Here is an 18,300-nt window from a genome sequence, read left to right as displayed (position 1 = left end):
GGGAAATACCCACAATGCACTACTTGATGCTTTTGTAGTGAAGTGGCAGTGCATTGACCCACTTTTTTTTCTCCGCGAGGTTATTTTAAGATTCCATCAGGAAGGAAATCAAGGTCAAATCAAAGGTGACGAGGACCCGATTCCCTCCTGCAACTATCGCTATTTTACCATCGTTTCATCATCGTCACTACTGCGCAAGAAACACCTCACCCTGCTGATATGATTCAAGCATAATCCTGCTCTTCCTTTGTTTAACTGGGGCCCTGTTTTCCACTCTTTTGGGTCCAAACGGTTAAAAATGGTTGGGAACAGTCCAATACGGAGGGAGAATGTTCCCAACTGGCAACCATGAAACGGCTGCAACATAATCCCACAGTCCCTTTATCCACGTCACAGCACTCCTTTAAAAATGACTGAAACAGAGCTTTCGGTTGCATGTTTCACTTCTTCTAAGATTGTACTTTGTACATAGTAACTGGCTTCCCGAGCGACTGTCGTGTTCTGATGCTTGTCAACACACTTCCTTTATGAAAAAAAGACCTGCACTTCTCCACTGGAACCTTTTTTCGGGGGCTAACAGACAGTCAAGTACTGCGTTTTGTAAACTGCGTTCATCCCCGTCCGAACGGTCGGTGCGAACACAAGAGTGTGGACGCTTCAGCACAACTGGCAACCGCAGCGGGTCCTTGTCCTTCACAGTTCATTTTTTTTGGGGTACCATTCAAACATGCGCAAACACAAACTGTTGTTGAAGTGAACAACAAGCTGCTCCGTCTCAGGTTTACACCGTCTCATCACAAGTGAAGTTCAATTTAGCGTAAAACCCAACGACACTGACAGGAGGGATCCAGACGTTCAACAACTTATCTCTGGGTAGGACTCCTTCCTGTTCCACCTGGTCCTGTCATAGAAGCTACCCTGGTGGTACAAACACTCTCATCTCAGTTTAAAACTAGTGTAAACTTCTATACAAAAAGAACCGGATCAAATTATTCCAACTGCAACGGAACATCATTAAAAATCTGGAGGGCAAACAAAAGGCTCCCCACAAGTGGAGCACTGTTTCTCAATATCCAGCTTCAATCTCACCAATTGTGAACATAGAACATTAGCCGGTGTGTTTTTCAGCCAAGAACCATTTTCCCCCAGAGAGAACAAAATCAATTGCTCAAGTCTGAGCTCTTTTGCACCACTACAGGCCTTGTAATCCTCTCTATAATACGTCTGAGGCATTTATTACACAGCAGATCTGGTCCGCACTGATACTGCTGGTCTAACAACAGAACATAACCCGGGCCCATTGAACTCACCACTTCAAACACACGCTCGGCCATTAGGACGGTGATTGGTGGTTATTACAAGCTACTGTATGTGAGAGAGATGCCAGATGCTCCTGTTGTCAAGGTCAGCATCAAAGGAGGAGGAGGAGGGGTTTGAATTTTTGTACCCGTCAGGCCCTCGAAGCCCACGCGGTGACATGGCACCTGCAACCAAGAGAGTGACACAAAATGGAGTCCCAGCTGGCCCCAGACCAGTCAGAGAGGTCGGGGGAGGAGGAGGGACTGCTTGAGGCTCGATTAGGCCCACATCCTATCTCCATCTTCAGCTCTGAGCTCCATCACCCCGAGTCATTAGCTCCAAATTCACAGCTGCCACCCATGCTGGAGTATGAGCAGGTGGAGGCTGCATGCGCCGCCTTTTCATGGACAAGCTGACCGACCATCTATTCACATTAGAAAACACTGCATGTGTGTATTTCAGGCTTTGCAGAAAAGCAGCACATCTTGCAGCAGCGATAAAGAGAGCAGAACTGACATTTGTTTGCCTCCGGAGGTATGAAGAGATGAATGCTGGCAGAGATACGCCCACCCGCTCCGACGTCACGCCACTCAGGCGACCAGCATTCACCTGTCCCCTCGGGCTGAGCTCAGCGGCGCCTCTGCTGGGCGAGGACGGGTTCTACACCAGCTTCTCTCCATGATCATTTATGAAACAATGAGGCTGCTAGATAATGAGAAATGACTGAATGAGTTCATACCAGAGAAGGGTGGAGGTGGAGGTGGTGGTGGGAGGGGGGCAGACTGGCAGGAAGAAGTGAAAGATGGACAGATAGCTGTTGTGTGAATGAGAGTGACAGTGACAGAGTCCCGTGCAAAGATAAACAGCCTGGGTGAGACCTCCGTAATGGCTCCGCACGAGTAATTTGTCACTTCATGTGAAAACCAAACAGCGGGGGAAGACGGCAGCAACACTTTGCGGTGACACTTAGCATTGCCCAGGGATGTCTCAGCCAGCCTCCCCATCAGTCTACACAACTGCTCACTCTTCTGGTCAAGAGAAAAGATGCCTTTGAGAGCAGAACGATTTGCTGCAATATACACTTGACACCGTTCGACCGAGGTTGTTGATGTGACGGCGCTTAAATGCTTCTCGGCACGTGAGAATGTGCCTCTTATCCTGACCCGACAAACAGAACCAAACTCTGTCTGGACAAACATTCTCATCTTTTTATCTGTTGGCGGTTCAGAAACATTAATACACTCAGCGTTCAAGTACAGCATGAAATCATAAAGTCACACCTCCGGTAAAAACAAATATGAGCTGTAAAATGGACTATCCACCATTTTGAAATAAAGGATGAGAACAGAGATCCATAAATATGGTGGTATGTGTGAGCACTGCCATCTTGTGGGTGTTTATAACACTACACTCCTACCAAATCATAAAAAAGTAATAATTTATATTCCTGAAGGCAGTTGTAAATTATTATGAATATCAAATACAAAATATACATCCTGGTAGTGTATCTGTAGATATTAAAATGCATATACCTAAAAGAATTCTGTTCCCCTTTAGAAATAAAGAATAATTAATGGAAAATGCTACATAAAAACACTGTAATCCAGCAGTTCAGATTGTTGGGAAAAGAAGGGAAGAAAGAATAGAATCTTGTGAAGACGTTGTTTCACCTCTTCTCAAAGCTTCAACCTATTAGAATGCTGTCTGCAGCGCCCCCCAGCTGCTGCAGGTGAGAGTGCAGCAGCCTGGGTCTTTTCCCTGAGATGGGCAGAAGCTCTCCGTTCGCTTTCATCTGATTGATTTTCCTGGAGAGGTCGGCGTCGCTGTCGATGACCAGGGTGCACCTTTGGGCGTAGCTGACCAGTGTCTCTTCTCCTTGTCGAAACATGCCCACCAAGGGGACCATGTCTTTGGCGGCCAGGTGGAGCTCAGCGATGGATGCTGTGTTGGCGATGGTGTTCCGGTCGATTCCGAGATGGCGGAAAGCTTCGCTCATGCTGTTCTTCTTGATGAAAGCGGAGAGGACTTGTTTGTAGCGGTGGATGACGTACTGCACACCGGTGGCTGGTGGGAAGACATTAATATTCTCATTAAAAACACTTATTACAGCAGAAGAAAGACAATAGTCATTAGCGTCCACCACAGAAGAAGAGTAGAAGCCTACATGTCCAATCAATCCTAAACTAACTGACTCATTCTTCGGCACATGCGGCAGATCTTGTGCTCTCCCAGGATTATTACCTCTCTTCCTGCTGTAATCTTTCCCTTTCTTTGCTCGCTTCTTGTCCTTGTGGTGCTTCTTCCTTCTGTGTTCACTGGAGGCTGCGGACACTTCGGATGACTCGGACACTTCGGAGCCACTGTCGCTGCTGGCGGACGAGCTGGAGGAAGCTCTTTCTCTTTTCCGAGATTTGTTTTCTTGGTGCTGCACCTTACTGGCTTTAGGAGCTGTGTGGTAGATGACATGAGCGTCAGCCTCCAGCAAATGTTAGTACTGTGATGTTAAACATGGTCTCGCCAGGATCTGACCTTCAGCCACTGGACTGGGGGACGCGAAGGTGGGCATGGAGCGATTGCTTGTGAGGTTCTCGATCTGGCTCCTCAGGAACTTGCGGTCCTGCATCAGATCCTCCACCTGCCTCTCCAGGGCGGTGATGCGCTCCTGTTTGCTCTCCAACATGCACTGCAGCTTGGTGATTGTCAGCAGCACCTTGGGAGGGAGGGACTCCAAGTGTGACGCAGCTGGAGAACGACAGGAAGGAGAGGAGTTCTTAACACCAGACCAGCTGACGGGAATAAGCTTGAACCTGTGACCTGCTGCTGGAGCTCCTCATAGACTCAAACCAGGCCCACTGGAGAAATATGTTCAGAATTATGCTAGATAATCTATACTGGGACGGCACAACCTGTCCGTCACAGGGAGAATATGGCACTCTCCAACCAGACACTTCCAGGAATCTTCCCGAGAGGAACGAAGGCCTGTGGAGGTTCTTCAAGAACTACAAACTTTCACGAGCTTCTTTCGGTTTCCATTCACACACAAGGAGGGGGACAGCAGCGTACGCCAGCAGCCATCGTACCAGTGTTGTTTCTGCGCACACGACGACGACAAAACTAAAGATGCTAACTAATACCGTACATATGTGGCTAATATTATATGACCCGCACGTTTCTGCTCGTCAACAAGTCAACACAAATATATTTCAAATACTATTTCAATATATTTGACTGAGTACTCAATTCAGGTTTCTTCGTCTGAAACAAAATATTATATTTATAGCAAAAATGGTACATCAGTGTGTCTTTGACCGTTAGCAACCTCTTTCCTCAAAATACCCTGGTTACAGGCCTGCTGGCTTGAACTGATCCCTGTTAAAGAAAGTGGGTTGGGCTTCTCCTGACATTAAATTATGACACGGATACGCCCACTTTTCAGCATTCTGGTCAAATTCCTTTCCACTTTACTCTCCCGTTTCAGTCAGAAATATGTCACCATGCAGCGTTTCCTCTTCTGATTAGGAAGTACCTTCCCAGGAGGATGAACACCAGGATTCCTCAACCCCTGGTTCTCATGAAACACACATTAATAAATAAAGAAGCTCGGTTGGAAAGCCCGGCTAGCCTTGTTTGTTTCATAACCCCCACGGAGCAGGTAATACCGCCCCCCAGTGGAATAACGTACCAGACATGGCGCTGCTGGGTGTATTGTCTTGAACAGCATCAGCCGAAGTTCCTGTCTGGAAACTGTCCCACTTGATGATGCGGAGGTCGTCCTGCTCCTGCTTCAGCCAGGCCGGAGAACCGAGCCGCTCTTTGGTCCTCACCGAGCTGGAGTCGATCTCGATGCAGGGGGAGTAAGCTGACGGCTCCTGCTGCCACACTGACGACATCTCCACAGACCTGGGGAGGGACCAGGGGGGAGGGATGGGAGTCATGGAGCTACTTCATCCTCTCAGTGAGGACTAATGTTGGTTTAGTGCACTGATTTACATGAATTCATGGATGAATTTCTGCACTGAAAAGCATTAATGAAGGCGTTTAATACTTGAATAATAAATCCACGTGAATTACCGGCAACTTCTGAATATCTAAACACCGACCGAAGGAGAACGGAGGTGTCAGCACGATCGCTGTACTTCAGTCTTTAGCAGGTTAAAACTGAATCTTCCTCGGCTACACTGAACATTCCTTTTCCGTGACATCATCAGGTGCGTGAGCCATCAGTTCACGCGGTTGGTTAATGATTATCTGACACCCCCCCCCCCAACACACACACACACACACTGCTGCATCAGTTGTTTTACTTCAGTGTTTGATGCTCCAAGAGAATTCAAAGTGACCTGATCATTAAACCAGGGCCGCATGTTAATGATACACCAGATATTCATACATCAATTAGCCCAGTTCGGGGGGTGGGGGCCGGGGTGGGGGTGCTCGGTGAATGGGAATAAACAGTCTGTGAGTTTTGGCTGAGCGACTGAACTGAGGAGGTCTCTCAGGAGTTTGTGCCATTTAAAGCAGGGAATTAGGACCTCTATGATGCATCACCTATAATAAACCTGATTTTTCAGACAGAATGTCGTTAATTAGGAAATTCTTTGATTTTTGTCAACCGTACGCCATTGTTTTACATCAAGAATTTCCATGTGAGTTGATAAAGTCCATCTACAAATATCCTGGAGTCGTCCCGCAAAACCAAAAAAAACCCTCGGTAAACTGACTAACAATTCCCTTCAATAAGACGACCTCTAACACTGGAGTGGTTACTTTTTTTTAACATTTAACGTGACAAAGTAAACTTAAACAAATATACACTAATGCGTAACTGCAACCCATCCATCCAGTCCCATCCATCCAGTTTCACAAACAAAATGAAACGCACGTCCTTTGCGGAGCTGCTGCCACTCTCCTGTAACACTGCAGAACATCATTAACCCTTAGTTCATGCCCAGTTACATGTAAGAGTGCTGAATTACTTAATGCATAATTACCCATTTATTAATGCTGATTGTAGCTCTTGATGTAAAGCGGGAAAAATGTAACCCTTCAAAAGACTTCACCCCCCCCCAGCAACCCAGAAATCATCTAACTTTGCTGTCGCCCGTAAACGCCGTTAGTAAATGATTAATAGATGCTTGAGTTAACTGTTAACTAAGGGTTAACTAAGCATTACCTAACTGTTAAAAGTTTTCCGGCTCGTGCAGCTGAGACTTTCTCCCGCAGAACTTCAGCTGGATCTCACCTCAGAGGTGGAGGCGGCGGCGGGTGCAGACAAGCACAGGAGTAATTTACAAGACTTGGAGGTGTGAAACAGGTGGTGGATTGTTGCAGGCTGCAATAACAACAACCTGCTGGTCGAAAGCTGCTAGCTGGTTCCCTCAGTCCGGATCAGCTCATCTACATGGAACATTGGTTTCTGGAAACTAAAGTGATCTTCTTTTTCTTTCACCGTCTTCAACAATCGCCTACAGAAGTAACGTTGGCATCACTTTAACGGGGTTCTCAATGAAAATGACAACAACGGTGACAAAGTTAACGTTCCCACTGATACTGCAAATCATACTGTAACTGGGACACCAGTCAAAGGAATCACAATTTTGTCAGAGTAAAGCAGCCTGAGCCACAAACACACACACACACACACACACACACACACACACACACACACACACACACGCCTCGCTAGACTCTGCTGTTGGGGGGGGGCTGATCAGTAATCAGGGTTAATTATGAACTAATCTTGGAGGTAATCATTACCTGAGCACAAACTGTGGAGATTATCATAAAGTGTAACCACAACAGGGCATTACAGACGTTAAGACACCAGGACTGATGACAGGAAGTACTTGTTATTGGAGCAGGAAGTGAACATCACTTATTGTTGCCATGGAGTTTATGATTGATGGGTTCCACTCTGACACGCTGCAGCACCCAAACACAAGCAAGCACTGATGAATGATGTCTACTTACTATTAACTTAATCACCAGGATGTAAATACATTTTATTTACACAAGTAATAAATAAATAAGCTGATGCGTCCTCCTTTTTTTTGACATATTCCAACAATATCACTGCGTTTTAGCAGATAAAGAATTTATGGATCAGTATATTTAGCTCGGCATAAGAGACATCTACCCTATAAAACTAACAGAGGTGAACCATTCTGCATTGCAGCCAACAAAGAGCAATCCATCTGTTCCTGCAGTGGTTTTAATTAGCTTGTACCAAGATGGATGCTAATGACTGTAATTACCAGTAAAACAGGAGGCAGGAGCAATAAAGAAGAGAAAGACGAGGGACAACGAACCTTCAAGGAGTCCAGCTGAGGTGGAAATGTTCCTGCGTGAGTGTGGCCGTGGGCAGCGGGCTCACTTTTGCGTGAAATGTGCCGTTTTTTCACAAATATAAACAAGAGACAAGTGGAGGAAAGACGACACTCCAGCAGGCATGTCTGAGGGAGGGGGCGGGGCTTGAGAGCCCTGACGCCGCTTCAAGACGACGGTGCCTTCATGGGACCCGCGAAAACTCGGATTTGTTAAGTTTACATTAAAGGATGGAGTTCGGGTTGTTTTTTTTTTTTGACGTAGTTTACATGTGTTACTTTACTGCTTTTACTGTCACATATTAACACCTTAATTTTGTTCATGTTAATTACAATACAAATACAAATACAAATTTTAAAAACTTCAAAAATCAGGTACTTTTGAGAGGCCTTTAAAGCACTTTGTGAATTTAATACATTGATTAAAATTATGATGATGTATGTACTGAAAAGATGGATCAGAGTTTGAGCAGCAGAGTCACGGGCGTTAATGGGTGATGCCTTTTGGATGGACAAAGGGAATTTCTATAAATTTAGAAGGAGAATTCCTTGTCATATTGCAGCAAAACCTTCCGTCGCACGCAGACAGGCACAGAAATTGTTCTTTAATGACTTAACATCTCGTTCATTTCAACTTTCTGCTTTGCTGCTTTCTGTTCTTTCTTTTTTGTTGATTATTTCTGTTGTAATGTAGGGTTTTAGTCCTCTATGTGCTGCTGTAAAAAAAAGTCAGTTTCACTCTAAAAACTAAAGGAAATTGTAAAATAATTAAATAAAACTTGAAGAAAAAATAAATAATGTTGCTGTAATAATGAATATTTGCAATGGACAAGTGGACTTCACATGTTCTCTGACTCTGCCGGGTTCTTACAAGATTGTTCTCCCAGGGGTTCGTGAAGGCGACATAAGAGGGAAGGACAGTCTTGGAGTGGGCGTGGTCCTCTCCAAGGTGGCAGACAGCTCCACACACTCACGATGCACTTCTTATACTAATTTTTTAATAAGGTTGCCATGGGGATCAAAATGTAAGAGTGATGTGTTGCCATGACAACTGCATCACCATGCTTTAACAATCGTTTACAAACAGAAAACTGATTAATCTGCGGTCCCATGAGAACTACAGTACATGTTCCACAACTCTTAAGTTACCAAAAGATTTTCTGAGAGAACATCAGTGGATTTTTACTCATTCTGATGATGATGGAGAACAGACAAGCAGCCGGGGTGATGTCACAGACAACTTTATTTTCTGTTAACTACAGCTCTTTGGCTACACCGAGGCAAAAACATTAGTCACATGATTAAAGTGATGTCATTGTTGATGTCATCCGATCAGTGTGTAGCAAAACGTTTACAACAGTGGTAATTTGAAGGAATCTCAGCTGCCATGTGGAGAAACACACATGAAAGTGACATAGACGGTCACGACCTTTAACTTATATACTCTCTGGCCAATTAAACTCAGTAAACTCAGTTACATTAGATATATTAAACTCTCTAACTGTTAGTCATAAAATATAAAAATATATAGCAAGGCGAGGTGCAGGTGTCAAGTCTTTCTGATCCAAGTAAAAAAGCAACATACTGTAAATTAAAAATGCCATTTGTGGGGTTTTTTTGTTTTTTGTTTTCTCCAGACAAGCAGAACAGCAAAATATCAAAACTCATGAGTCAATTTTGATGAAAGTCCTGGACGTTTTGAATGCTTGAAATATCTTTGAACACCAACTGAAATGCGCGCTCACTGAGAGCACAATCCCAGCATCCCTATTTTCTTCATTTTATTGAGATTTTAATAATTTAACATCTTAATGTCACTTTTCGGGCCCCTCTTTAGGGATTTTTCAATTATCGCATGAACTTTTTCTTAAACCTCTTGTAATTCTCTACTGACTTTTAATTCCAATTGGACTTTTATTTCAATAAAATGGAGAGAAACGGGTTTGTTCCAAAACTACTGACTTATGTAATTTTGAAGCTTATTTTTCTCATGTGTTTGGGTTAAAATGATTGATGGGGGTCAGAACGATTGAATTTGTGATAATTTTGAGAGAGAATTCTCGCCCAACGCTAAACTTAGCGTACCCATGTTGAGGAGTTCTCAGCTCTCGTGTCAAATTAAAGGTTTGTGACGGTAAATACAGCAGCGTGTCAATAGCTGAGTCTATGAAGCAGGAGCAGGACCAAGTCAGGTCAAAGCCGACGTCTGCAGGGATGGATTAAAGCTGACGACTTCCTCCCACCGAAAACAGTTCTCCTGCCGCCGAGGCCAAGGAGGGTTTTTAATATCCTGTTTCTCCTCCACGTTACTCCACCCAAACTACATCTGCATTATTGCTTCTCCAATTCTGCCCAGGAACTTGATGTGAACCACAGCCTGAAGGCTCTGAAATTTTTACATTCCTGGAGACTTTTATAAAATATCAAATGATCGTGGTTTAAAAAGTCATAATATCAGAGGATTTTTTTTGGTTTGCAGTCTGAGGTGTTGTGTCTACAATTTTACTTGTTTTTTTTTTTTAAATAACGCTGTCAGGGGAACACATTTTAGCTCTTGAGGTTTTTTTTTTTTCCCTTTGATTGCAATACTATGAGTGACCACTAGGAGACATAAGCAGCATCCAGTAGTATCCATCTGCCACTGGACATGTCAAACAAAATGATTATCCACCTGATCACATGACGCGCTTTACAAACTGCATCAGTGTGACTCCACTTAAGTTGGAAATGTATAAATTTGTCAACGGGGACTAAAAGCATGACTGTCCACTTTGTGAATGCTTTAAAAAGATTGTAAAAATGGACTCAGAATCTGATTCAAAGACTTCATATCCGGCAGGTTTTCATGTCATTGTGAACAAAAGTTAAAAACTGAGCGCCACTCGACTTCACAGTGCGTTTGAGGTTAAATATGTCAGCCTCCTGCTTCCTACACGAGAATCTGGAGGAGAGTTGCGTTAGTCGTTAGACAGCGGAACCTTCTGTCTTCGCCGCTCACATGATCAGTGGCAGATCGCCAGCAGGAGGCGTTTAAAGTCTCCGCTGCACTCGTCCCTCAGCGCGTCCTTCAGGGAGACGTCGTACTTCTCCAGGTACATGTCTTTGATGGTCTCCAGGTCGTACTGGAGGTAGACAACATGAGAACAGAACACATTAGAACGCGTCATGCCTGAAAGCGTCTCTGGGTGCTGTGGTGGCACGTACGGATACCATCTCACGTCTTTACCTGCTTAAGTTACACCATGCGTTCAAGCGTTATGAATTAACAATACTTCAGTGGAAAAACCTGAGGACAAAACGAATCCTGGTCTGATTCATCAATTTATCACCGAGAGAGCTGATGTGTGTGTTTCTAATCGTATTCACAAGCGCAGAGAACACTAAAAACAAGGACAAGAATAGAAAAAATATTATGTTAGAAGGTCAAAAAAATAGTAACAATAATAATAATAATAATCATGATAATGATGTGTTAAGAAATAATTTCATTCAAAATCACCCTGTGTAAGTGGCTCAGTACTGAGACGGAGCAGGAATGTGCAGAGCCGTCCTGAGACGTCCGTCCCCACAAACTCATTTCCTCCACGTTGGGGGATTGTGGCAAAGGTCTCCACAAACAAAGAAGGAATTACGAATGATGCATTGAACCTGGGGAATGTCCTCCCGCCTGTACATCAAACCTCTGATGTCTGATGTGTTTTTGTGTTAATTGTGTTTTTGGAACAAGTGAATATTAATGTTGTTCCTCAAATTTCAGTAAATGTTTCTGAATCTACGTCCATTTATAAAAGGACAGGCGCAACAACCACGTGTCGGCGTGCAGTAGTGGCATCAGTGTCTGTATGACAACTGCCGCAAACTTCAGCCGCTTCCTGAACTTTAAACTGGTCAAAGTGAGTTTGTCACCTCGGAGCGACACACGATGATGCGGATGAGTGTGTCCTCGTCAGTTCCGGCTCCTTTCATGGCCTTGTTGAGACGTCTGGCGAAGTAGAGCTGAGGGTTCTTAGCAACTCTCACTGGTGGGGGGGGGGCAAGGAAAGGTTTGATGTGAACTCTTGATGTGTTGTCTCACCAGAACATCATTCTTACACTTAAAATACACCAGGATACAATACACTTGGATGTAAGCATGCATGTGCGTGTGTGCTTTAAACACTTTCTAGGATCATGGGGGTTAAAAGTCTCTGGAAGCATTATTTTAGGGGGTCCTGGGCTACAAACTCCATCACCCCCCCCCCCCCCACACACACACACACACACAGAGTGTATTTCAGCCTTCACACTACATCTCAAACTCTGCGTATCTGATACGAACCAAGAGCGATGTAGCATTTCTTCAGCGTGCCGGACGTCTCATTGTCAATCGCGTCCAGGATTTCAGTTCCAGACAGCTGCAGAGAGAAAAGGCATCCATTAGCAGGGATGAGGATATGCATGATGTCACGTCCCAGGCAGCCACATCAACTGATACGCAGTATCACACAGGCTATTAACATTTATGACATCCACCAACCTGCTCATATATCTTGAAGGTGGCCTGGAGCTGCAAGTAGTTCCTGGAGGCCAAAATGTAGCTGAAGGTCGACTCATCCGTTCCAAAACGTCCCTCCCCAGCCTGCAGCACGTGTGACAAATATTATATTGGATTTTAATAATCTTTGATAATAAAACCTTATTTAAAAAGTGAGAAAATACCTCAAAGAGAGCGGTGGCGTCTTGTTCGGCCAGATCCTCATCCACGACGTAGCTCTCGTCTCTGTTGCCCTGGTAGGAGAAGGGAGTACGTGTTCAGGTCTGACACAAGCAGGCGGATCAGTTCTACTGACGAGAGGCGTAGTGGAACGCTGCCAGTTTGTTTATAGGACAGAACTGGACGCAGCCAGACAGATCCATTTCAGTCGGATGGCAGACGGCAGGAAATCCGACACACAAGCGGAGCAGCAACTCCAGGCGGCTCACCTGCAGAAGAGCAGTGAGCAGGTTTCTCACGTCCCCGCTCGTATCTCCCTCGATGTCTGCCTCGAGATCCCGTTCATGCACTGGGACGGAAGAAGAGTTGACACGTAAAAACACAGATACAAGCTTAGAAAGTCAGACTGACACCGAGACGCCTGCATGCATTCTGTTTTATTCCAGTTTTATGGCTCAACCACCTCCCTTTGACTCAGTGATTGTCTGGTGCTGAATCGTTTAACGAGGCTACGAGAAGACGTGTCATCTAGATGGTCAGTTGCCCACGACTGGTGGGGTATCAACCTCACAGCCCCCTGCCTCCACTGGTGAGACAGTAAAATGACGGGGCCTAGTAGACTCAGCGGATCACACCAAAGATGTTGGCGATTTTATAATAAGTATTATAAAAACCCAATATGGCCGCCACAGGGAACTGAACATCTCAGATAAAATAATTTCTCAAATGCATCGCGCCACTTTGCCGAACAGCAGACGGCAATGTGCAACCGATCCATCGAAGTTTAGGAGGTATTTTAAAATTCCCTAAGTCGATAATCCAGTATGGCTGCAAGAGCAACGACATGAGAAATAAACCAGCACTGAAACAGCGATGGTCTCAAGCTCCTGGGCAGTTGCAGGAATGAGTTCTGAAACTTTTGTGTCCTACGTCTCATTTTGGGGAAAGTCTCTCCTGTGTCAGGTTGAACTGCACGTTTGTATTTCAAAGTGCATTCACAACGTTGTACTTCTAAAAACTGCATTCCATCCATCCGTCCATTTTCTATACTGCTCATATGTTAAGGTCATGGGGTGGAGCCTATCCCAGCTGACACTGGCCGAGAGGCGGGGTTCACCCTGGACGGGTCACCAGTCCGTTGCAGGTCCATCAGGAGCAATTAGGGGTTCAGTGTCTTGCTCAAGGACACTTGGACATGGTCACTGGGGGGAAGTGAGGATCGAACCAGCGACCCTTCGCTTGCTAGATGGCCACTCTACCACTGAGCCGCGCCGCCCCCAAAAACTGCCTTTGTTTTTAATATTTAATCACAAAAATTCACACCACAGCAAAAAAAGACACGTCACCCCTGCAGCTCAAACCAGAAAATGCGTAACGGTTCACAGGACTCAGAGAAACCGTTTTCTAATTTACGTGAACGGCGAAAGGGCGAAGACAAGCGTGAAACACTTTGAGGCGGGGACAACAACTGGGGTCATACAAGCCAGAGCGCTCGCGGCGGATTGCGTCCGAGCGTTTTCTCGTCTGCGCTAGTTTAGAGAGACGTGTGAACATTCAGTTACTCTACACAGCTTTGCTCATGGTGGCTAATGGCTAAGTGGGGGGGGGGGGGTAAATAATGTATTAGTGCTTAATGGCTGATGACGCGACGGTGTGATGCAACAGCTTGAGGACTTAACAAAGAGCCTTTTCTCCACGTGGGAAACCAAAGGTTGGTCTTAATAACGTCTTGTCACGTCAATGATTTATTGACACCCGGTCATTAAAACGATCCAGAAGGTCAAAGGATGTTAATCTGAGGAGAGGAAGTTGCTCCCTGAGAAACTAAATAAAGAAGATGTTGGCAAACACAGTCAGCTCTGATCTCATCACGAACAGGAAGTTACTGTCACATGGGCTTTGACTAAACCCAGCCTGACGGAATGGAACATGACTAACGGCTCTGAAAGAGTGTACATGGGCTACTGAAGCTAAGAGCTAATGAGCTCGTGGAAGTAGGAGGGGAAGTGTGCAACTTTCCATTAAAGTCATTTAAAACAACTGCTTGCGGGATTCTGGAATCGAAGGGCCGAGGGAGAATTCACTACATTCCGGGCCAGGTTTGTCATAGCGCCACCTGCTGGCAAACAGAAATGTCTTTCTTTTGTGTTTTTTTTTTTTTTTTTTTAACAGCGGTACTAAGTACAGCTAAGTAGTAGCCTACTGAAGTTCCCAGCCTGGGAACAAAACAAGCCGAATTCAAGTTGTAGCGCCACCTGTTGGTTACAGGATGTAAGCCTGACAAATATTTGACATCCGGTTGTCTTCACCTGATGTACAGCAACCCAATGTACAGTAAGTGAGTGTTCTCTAGCACCTCCCAGTGGTGAGCAAGGGGAAGTTTTCTAGTTTGCTCATCTCACCTTGAAAGTAGCATTCCTTGAACATTGCAATGTCCTGTGGAAAGAGGTAGATACGGTTGGTATGTAGTGAAGGTACTACAGCTGGTACAGCTTTTACTGGGACACAGACAACTGGTGTCAGTTACAGCGTTGGTGGCGGTGCAGAGGATCTCCACCAGGACGTCCTCGTCGGTGCCCGCCCCCTTCATGGCTTTCCTCAGCTCCTTCACGGCGTAAATCACCGGCGGGTCCAGCATGGCGAGGATGGCCTTCTCAAAGTTCCCCGACAGCTCGCTCTTCAACACATCCACCAGCTCCTGCGACAGTCACGGGGCGGACACTGGAGTACACTGAGATATCTAATCAGGAATGGTACTACCGAGACGAGAATACTACGCAGGTACTCACGTCGTCGTACTTGTCAAAATAGGCCTGTTTGATTTCCTGACGCTGAAATGAACAGCGGTTGGCCAGGATGTCGATGATGGCCTGCTCGTCAGTGCCTGAAGAAAATACAAGACTCTCATGACACACGAAGACGGGAAGCAACAAAGTACAAATACTTCATTCCAGGATCAAGACAATTTGATCAAGAAGATTTCAGGTCTCCTCTACTGGACAGAACAGGCTGAATCATTACTTTTTATTAACCCTTTTGACGCGAGTGTCAGTACTTCTACTTGAGTAAATGTGTACTTTTACTACGTTTGTGGAATTCATAAACAAACCTTCCCAAACTTACCCAGCCCTTTGCAGGCTTTGCGTATGGCCTTGATGTCGGCCATCACATCGAACTCCTCGTAGGGATAGATGGTGGGCTGGAGGGAGAAGGACAGAGCGGCGTTGGTGAGGTGAAGGTCGCGTTAATTGAAAAAGCTCGCCGCAACTTTCTGATCCCATCATTGTTTGGATGAACCACGGGGAGGAATCATGATCGCGGCACGGCAGCTGGGAATTTGGGGGAGGGGAGGATGCTGACACAATGCTGCTTCAGCTGAGGAATTCAAGGCCCAAAGTCTCTAAACAAACTTGGGGAGGGGGTGGGGGCACCATGAATGAGGCCAATGTGTGGTTCAGGCTCCACCGGCGCGCCGGGTGGAGGATTCAAGCAGGACTGAAGTGGTGAGCTGGTGGATCCATGAGTGATTCTGGAGGAGAGTCTTAATCTGAATCTACAACTACAAGTTGTCATTTTGGGATTTAGGAACCTGCACAACGTTTCCCACCGCTTTCTGACATTTTAAGACCCCAAACATCGAATGTTTTCATCCAGACACCCATTGACAATGACGTTCCGGTTACAAATTCAAACTAAACGTCACTTTTGCTTCGTACATAAACGAGCAGCAGTTACAGTTCAAGTTCTGAATCCCACAAAAGGTAGAACGTCACCATAAACCCCTCCTACAAGCGCTGGGGTGGAAGAATTAGCATCGCATTAAATCCTCAAGAGTAAACACTGCTTTCCAACACTGCAGGTTGGGACTCCCCCTATGAACCCTGGTCACCCTGCAAAGTCCAGGACTGGAGACGCTTCTGAGGAATAAAATAAATCCAGAAAAATTATTTAAAAAAGGGAAACTTTAAGGATTTTCTTAACGAACACCTGCATATTAAGAGTTTACACAGTTCAGTTAAGATTCAGAGAACTTTGGGTGAATATTAATTTAATAAAGGTACTAAAATGTAGTTTTGTCACAGGTTTATAATTTTTTTATGTGTAAATGGACTCGGGAGGCGGGGTGATGATGAACCCTCCTGAGGTTCACGGGTCTGTTACGTCATCAAGTGGGGTTGTAATTCATTAAAAAAAAAAAAAAGAAGAAAAAAAAGGTCATTTTTATTGAATTCCAGCTCCAAACATCGAATATTCGTAAAAAAAAAAAAAAAAAAAAAAAAAAAAGATCAGGAGCATAAACGTCAAGGGAGCAGGGGGCTCTCCCTCCCCCACCGCTGCACCGACTCCTCATTCATCCGCGCACATCTAACGGAGCCCTGATGAATTCCGCAGGGGAGTGGCCCGATTTCCTCCGCGTGGGACCGGTACTGGCTCGCGCCCGTCACACGTTAGCGTGAACACTTGCCGAACCACTAAATTAAGCTAATTCAAACCGTAATAAAACAACAGAAATAAAACTAAATAACAAAAAACGACAATAACAGAAACGCAGCGTCATCGTTTGCGCGCAAGGATACAGTCCATAAACGGCCTGATCCATCACGCAAAAAAAAAAAGAAAAAGATTCGTACATTCAGTGCTTGATTGGGGATCAGTAGCCACGGATGATCGGTTGGATCAGAACCAGAAACGATCCCATTAATCAATCAGAAACGCCACTGGCCGGACTGGAGGGTTCGGATCAGCGCCTTCCCCTCATAAAAGCTTCGGATCCCTGCACCTACTTGACAGTTGCCCATGGCTCTCCGGGTGTTTGTCCGCCGGCGGCTGCTGATCCGCTGAGGAAAGTCAGCTACTAGTTTGGAGTTGTTCAGGCGTCCCTGGTCAAACTGCGGCCCGAAGCAGCTGAAACCAGTGTGAGCGTGACGTCACACCGCCGGGTTAACCATTTAAACGCCCAGTTGGGCCCCCGCAATCCCACACTGAGGGTTCGACACGTGTGTTTTACGCGGTATCGGATTAAAAGTTTGAGTAATGCGAGTAATGCAGCGTGGGGATGTTTCTTTGTCTTAGTTTTGACAAAGGGGTATCAAGAGGGCTGCCTACGTCACAATCACGTCAGGGTTTATGTCTCAGTTTTGATTGTGAAGGTGAATTGTTGAACAAGGCTCTCACGTGTAACCGCATCCATGTGGCGTTTAATTCTGAAGGGACATTTTAGGGCAGTGGTGGAAACAACTGAGCATTTTCTAAAGCAGTCTTTCACATTTGCTGCCTACTTTTAACTTTTAGAGGACTTTTCAGCAGCGGGGCAGTTTAATTTGAGATTTGAGCGTGTAAAAAGTTGCAGTTCATTCAGACAACATGAATAATGACTCCTAGTTGACTTTGATAAATAAGTTCAAGCTTTTTAATATAGTTGGTTGTTTTTTTTTCATAAAAATTCCATAGTTGTTTAAAAGGTTTAACGCAGCCTGGTGAAGTTCTCCCATCAACGCAAACGCCCGTAGCTGTAAATGTCTGTTTTTCTTAAGCCTTGCTTTACCACGACCTTTGACCTTCCAGGATGGAGCGTTCTCTTCTCTGACTCCTTCGAAAACTAGAAAAAAGTTATTTGTTTGACAGTTACTTTATTGTACGACTGCGAAATAAACCAAAAGCTCCATTGTAGCAGCAGTAATTATGTCAGTCTGTTATAACTACCCCCCCCATTTGCATCCCGCTGAGGCGTCAGCTGCCGTTGCCCTTCACAATAAAGGCCTGTAGCCATTAAAATGAAATACCTGAACACTTAAAATATCATGCTAACAAATGCAGTTACAAGACATGAGTCATCCCTCTTCAACATATAAAATCACCTGAAGAGTGTTGTGGAGATCAAGCAAGGACAACATAACTTTGCTGCCCCAACTTTTTATTTTACTCTTTTTTTCTTTTCTTTTTTACTAAATGAACTAGCTTGCTTCATTTGTGACAAAAATCAAG

General features: G+C 45.1%; 2 protein-coding genes across 3 annotated transcripts; both read right to left on the bottom strand.

Annotated features, from left to right (window-relative positions):
* Nucleotides 1-2,507: 2,507 nt before the first annotated feature.
* On the bottom strand, nt 2,508-7,750 carry LOC147241403 (uncharacterized). The gene is made up of 5 exons (XM_086191539.1): nt 7,608-7,750; nt 4,982-5,199; nt 3,829-4,041; nt 3,541-3,747; nt 2,508-3,363 (listed from the first exon to the last, which is right to left on the bottom strand). The coding sequence occupies exons 2-5, from the start codon at nt 5,187-5,189 to the stop codon at nt 2,984-2,986; spliced, it is 1,008 nt and encodes a 335-aa protein (XP_086047665.1). The 5' UTR covers nt 5,190-5,199; nt 7,608-7,750; the 3' UTR covers nt 2,508-2,983.
* A 1,098-nt stretch (nt 7,751-8,848) lies between these two features.
* anxa13 (annexin A13) lies at nt 8,849-17,263 on the bottom strand. 2 transcript variants are annotated; one of them, XM_086191646.1, is made up of 11 exons: nt 17,100-17,263; nt 15,439-15,514; nt 15,105-15,199; nt 14,843-15,010; nt 14,718-14,751; nt 12,585-12,664; nt 12,321-12,389; nt 12,139-12,240; nt 11,941-12,016; nt 11,529-11,641; nt 8,849-10,744 (listed from the first exon to the last, which is right to left on the bottom strand). In XM_086191646.1, the coding sequence occupies exons 1-11, from the start codon at nt 17,112-17,114 to the stop codon at nt 10,625-10,627; spliced, it is 948 nt and encodes a 315-aa protein (XP_086047772.1). In that variant the 5' UTR covers nt 17,115-17,263; the 3' UTR covers nt 8,849-10,624. The 2 variants fall into 2 exon arrangements, with proteins under 2 accessions (XP_086047772.1, XP_086047771.1); XM_086191645.1 differs by having other exon boundaries at nt 8,850-10,744; nt 14,843-15,013.
* Nucleotides 17,264-18,300: the final 1,037 nt, after the last annotated feature.

The sequence above is a fragment of the Aulostomus chinensis genome, chromosome 21, assembly GCF_037954235.1.
Source record: "Aulostomus chinensis isolate RoL2024-O1b breed Wild chromosome 21, RoL_Achi_v1.0, whole genome shotgun sequence".
NCBI lineage: Eukaryota > Metazoa > Chordata > Actinopteri > Syngnathiformes > Aulostomidae > Aulostomus > Aulostomus chinensis.
This window is presented reverse-complemented; position numbering and strand designations above follow the sequence as displayed.

What these genes read in the sequence shown, in the direction of transcription:
- anxa13 (XM_086191645.1), bottom strand. An exon ending in CCTTCAAGATATATGAGCAG is followed by an intron (nt 12,017 to 12,138) that starts GTTGGTGGATGT and finishes TTCTCTCTGCAG; the next exon opens with CTGTCTGGAACTGAAATCCT. An exon ending in GAAATGCTACATCGCTCTTG is followed by an intron (nt 11,642 to 11,940) that starts GTTCGTATCAGA and finishes CCCCCCCACCAG; the next exon opens with TGAGAGTTGCTAAGAACCCT.
- LOC147241403 (XM_086191539.1), bottom strand. Translation starts at nt 5,189, where the DNA reads ATGTCGTCAGTGTGGCAGCAGGAGCCGTCAGCTTACTCCCCCTGCATC. An exon ending in ACCCAGCAGCGCCATGTCTG is followed by an intron (nt 4,042 to 4,981) that starts GTACGTTATTCC and finishes GTCGTTCTCCAG; the next exon opens with CTGCGTCACACTTGGAGTCC. An exon ending in AGATTACAGCAGGAAGAGAG is followed by an intron (nt 3,364 to 3,540) that starts GTAATAATCCTG and finishes TCTTCCCACCAG; the next exon opens with CCACCGGTGTGCAGTACGTC.